General features: G+C 44.3%; 1 protein-coding gene across 1 annotated transcript; it reads left to right on the forward strand.

Annotated features, from left to right (window-relative positions):
- The first annotated feature begins 468 nt into the window (after positions 1-468).
- Positions 469-2,860, forward strand: LOC101387188 (butyrophilin subfamily 3 member A2-like). Its single transcript, XM_087437897.1, has 3 exons — positions 469-547; positions 803-1,150; positions 2,718-2,860. The coding sequence occupies exons 1-3, from the start codon at positions 469-471 to the stop codon at positions 2,858-2,860; spliced, it is 570 nt and encodes a 189-aa protein (XP_087294023.1).
- The last annotated feature ends 859 nt before the right edge of the window (positions 2,861-3,719 follow it).

A 3,719-nucleotide genomic window follows, 5' to 3' on the forward strand; every position in this document is an offset into this window, starting at 1 on the left:
TGAGCATAGACTGTAGGGGACACAGGTGGAATCAGGGGACCCACAGAGGAGGGTCCTGCATTAATCAGAATGTGATGATGGAAGCTTGGACCTGGCTGTAGCAGGGGAAGTGAGGGAAAGTGGAAGGATTCTGAACATATTTGAACTGTAGAGTCAAGGATTTCCTGAGGGGTTAGGGTTAATGTTTGCACATTTAATATTACATAAATAACATTTAAGTGTTAAATGTATGTACATTTAACATTACATATTTTTATGAGTGATTTTCTCTGTTGGAACTCAGAGGTAAAGAGACTCCCAAGCAGACAATTTGGCAGAAGAGGATCCTGAGTCACTACACTAGTGACTGTGTGTTTCACCCCGAGTCAACCCTGGGGAGGTGGAGGTTTGATGTGGAATTTGCCATCTTCTTCCAGGTCATAGTTTCTGCCCTTCTCCTTCTGGCTTCTCTCTGCAGCACAGAGGAAAATGGGAAGTTCCCTAGATTTCCCTCTGCTCAACCTGCTTGTCTGCCTCGTCTTGGTCCAGCTGCTTACCCCTTGCTCAGGTAGGGCACATTCTGCTTTTTGTATCTGAAGTAGACAATTACCTATTAGTGCTCAGTCAGAACCTCTGATAACTTCTCATACCTGAAAGTTTCATCCAAAACTGAAGGTGACATGCCATTAAGACAAATTGTACTTCTGTTAGGATCATGTTCCTCTCTAGGATTTTCACACCTCACTCTCCCTGACTGATACTCCCCTCACTTACCCTCATAGCCCTTAGACCCTCTGATGGAGCTTCTCCTTTTATTGACTAGCTCAGTTTGCTGTGATTGGAGCCCCTGGGCCCATCCTGGCCCTAGTTGGTGAATATGCTGATCTGCGCTGTCATCTGTCTCCAATGATAAGCACGGAGACCATGGTGCTAATGTGGGTGAGATCCAGCCTTGGGCAGGTAGTATACTTGTTTACAAATGGGAAGGAAGTAGAAAACGTACAGATGGCAGAGTACCAAGGGAGAACTTTGATTGTAAGTGATGACATCACTGAAGGGAAGGCTACTTTCCAAATTTACAATGTCAGAGCCTCCGACAGCGGAAACTACCTGTGTTATTTCCAAGATGATGACTTCTCTGTAAAAGCCATGGTGGAGCTGAAGGTTGCAGGTGAGCCTCTAGGTTTTGTTCTGAGATCGTTCCCCCTTGGGATCTAGGAGCAGAGGCAGAGTTCACGCTCCAATCCTCCTCAGAGCATCCTGGCTGGTCACTAGGAACTGCCGCCACTGCCTTCTCACTTTGTTCTCTGAGGCCCTTGGGAAAGACACAGATTTTCCTCCAGGGAGAATCCCTCCTGTACTCTATATTATCAAGTAAAGAACTCCCTCATGCTGGCCACCAGGGGCTATGCAGGCAAGTGGAAAGTCAGGGAATAGGAAGGATAAGAGAGTATCTCCTCAGTGATGGCACACAGTTGTTTGGATTCAATTGTGTTCTGGATCTCTTCTGTGGCCCCTCCAGGTGCACATTGCTGTGGGCCCTGGGAGGCTGACCTGTAGGACAGCATCTGTGCTGCCAGCGTTCCCCCACCAAAGGTCCCCAGCAACACACCTGGATTGACCCAGGTGTGCTTATTACTTGTTGCGGGGAGGGAGAATGCACACCATGTGGGAACCATGTGGTGTCCAAGATGGTGTTAGAGAGAACTTGGGATAGAATTTGGGTTTGTGTTAGGGGAGATGGGTGAGGGTTCATGGAAGTGGGGCTTTGCAATGGATTGGATTCTGTCAGCAAGGTGGGGGGTGTGATTCTGTGGGTGGATGTCTTAAAAAGTCTTATCCAGAAGGAAAACTAGAGTGAGGCTAAAGCTGTAATTGGTCAAGGAGCAGCAGTCACTCATAGCCAAGATAGGGAAATGTTTGGTCATGATTGGACAGTGTTCATTTTTTTCTCTGTGTTCAAACATATTTGTTGAGTGGTCTTGTTTTTTGTCTTGACCCATCATAGTGACAAAGGGCCCTTGTCTGATGTTGATGTTCTATGAAATTGCTTATGTTCAACAGGAAAACATTAAGACCTGGCTGATGTACAGATGTCAAGGGTTGCATTTCTCTTTCTCATGGCACTCTCTTGCCCTGTGGCTTCTGTCTGGGTTAGGTCAATGGGGAGCCATAGCAGAAGATGGAAGGAGGTAGAGAGAGGAGAGAGAGGTCTAGGTAGTTATCCCCCTGGCTTTATCCTTGCAGGGCTACCTCTAGCTGGCTGTATTCCCCTCGTGAAGATCACTTCTCCTCTTAAGACAGCCCTTTCTACATGATGCTCTTCTTTCAGGTCCTCAAAATGGATTCCTCTCCACTTCCCTTTCGGTTTAGGGGTGGGTGGTAACAGCTCCACTGTTACTGGCCCTGGCGTATTGCTCTATCCCATGTAGTTTTCCCCTCACCATGACCATGCTTTTGAAAACAGCTCCATAATGAAACAGCCATTGAATTATCTAATGTGAGTGTGCCACTGATTTCTCTTGAGATTCTCATCGATACAGGAGGATCCAAAGAATTCAGACTCATTTATCTTTCCACAGCACTAGGTTCTGATCTTTACATTGAAATGAATGGTTATGAGGATAGAGAGATCTATCTGGAGTGCATTTCCACCGGGTGGCATCCCCAGCCCGTAATACAGTGGAGAGATGCCAAGGGAGAGGACATGCCAGCTGTGGCAGCATCTTTGGTTACAGATAGAGATGGCCTATATGCAGTCACAGCATCTGTGACTGTGAAAGGCACCTCTGGGGTAGGGGTATCCTGTATCATCAGAAATCCCCTCCTCAGGCAGAGAAAGACCACCAAGATTTCCATTGCAATTCAGTACCCCACTTAGCCTCAGGTAACTGTGCTGAGTTGTGGCTATTGAATGGAGGATGAGTGATTCTCTGTTGCTGACTCGGGTCTCTGTAGTGAATATAAGGCACAGAGCAGGGATCCAGAGCCTTCTTCTTACTAAAGGGATATTTCTTTTCCCCATAAAAACGTTTATGTCACAAATATTTACTAAGTATTTCCTGTGTGCTAGAAACTGCGACAGGCAATGGGAATTGGGGGAAAATGGTAAAGATCAGATCCTAAAGCAAAGACAAATGACAAAATGGGGAAAAAACTACATACAACTCATATCTTAGAGAAAGAGCTAATCTCCTTGAAATAGAAAACAACCCAGTAGAAAAATGAGCAAAGTTCACAGAAAAGGAAATAACACATGAGATGATATTCCATGTCATGCAATAGAGGAACATGTATTAAAAAATTTTCCACTTGTGAGATTAGCAACAAAACAAAACAAAAAAAACCGAGGTGGTAGATCACACATTCTGATGGGAGGGTTGTGGGGAGATAGTCACTCTTAGACATTTGTTGGTATCATTTGGTATATTTTTGGTATGAATTGGGAGAACTTCTTTTGGGAACAATATAGCACAATTTCTCCAAACTACTTTTTATTTATTGATACAAAATCCCACTTCTGGGAATTTATTTCACAGACATACTTGCATTTGTATGAAATGACTCATGTAAAATGTTATTTATTGTATCATTAATTAGAATAGCAAGAACTCAGAAATTATGCAAATGTCCATTGATGGGGAAATTTGACACAATGGAATATTGCGCAGTTGGGAAAGAAAACACAGACATTCTCTCTGTACTAATATGGAAGCATCTCCAAGATGAACAAAAAAAAA

Source organism: Ceratotherium simum, chromosome 13, assembly GCF_057802395.1.
Source record: "Ceratotherium simum simum isolate JZ-2026a chromosome 13, ASM5780239v1, whole genome shotgun sequence".
NCBI lineage: Eukaryota > Metazoa > Chordata > Mammalia > Perissodactyla > Rhinocerotidae > Ceratotherium > Ceratotherium simum.

What these genes read in the sequence shown, in the direction of transcription:
- LOC101387188 (XM_087437897.1), top strand. Translation starts at nt 469, where the DNA reads ATGGGAAGTTCCCTAGATTTCCCTCTGCTCAACCTGCTTGTCTGCCTC. An exon ending in GCTGCTTACCCCTTGCTCAG is followed by an intron (nt 548 to 802) that starts GTAGGGCACATT and finishes TTTATTGACTAG; the next exon opens with CTCAGTTTGCTGTGATTGGA. An exon ending in GGTGGAGCTGAAGGTTGCAG is followed by an intron (nt 1,151 to 2,717) that starts GTGAGCCTCTAG and finishes CTTTGGTTACAG; the next exon opens with ATAGAGATGGCCTATATGCA.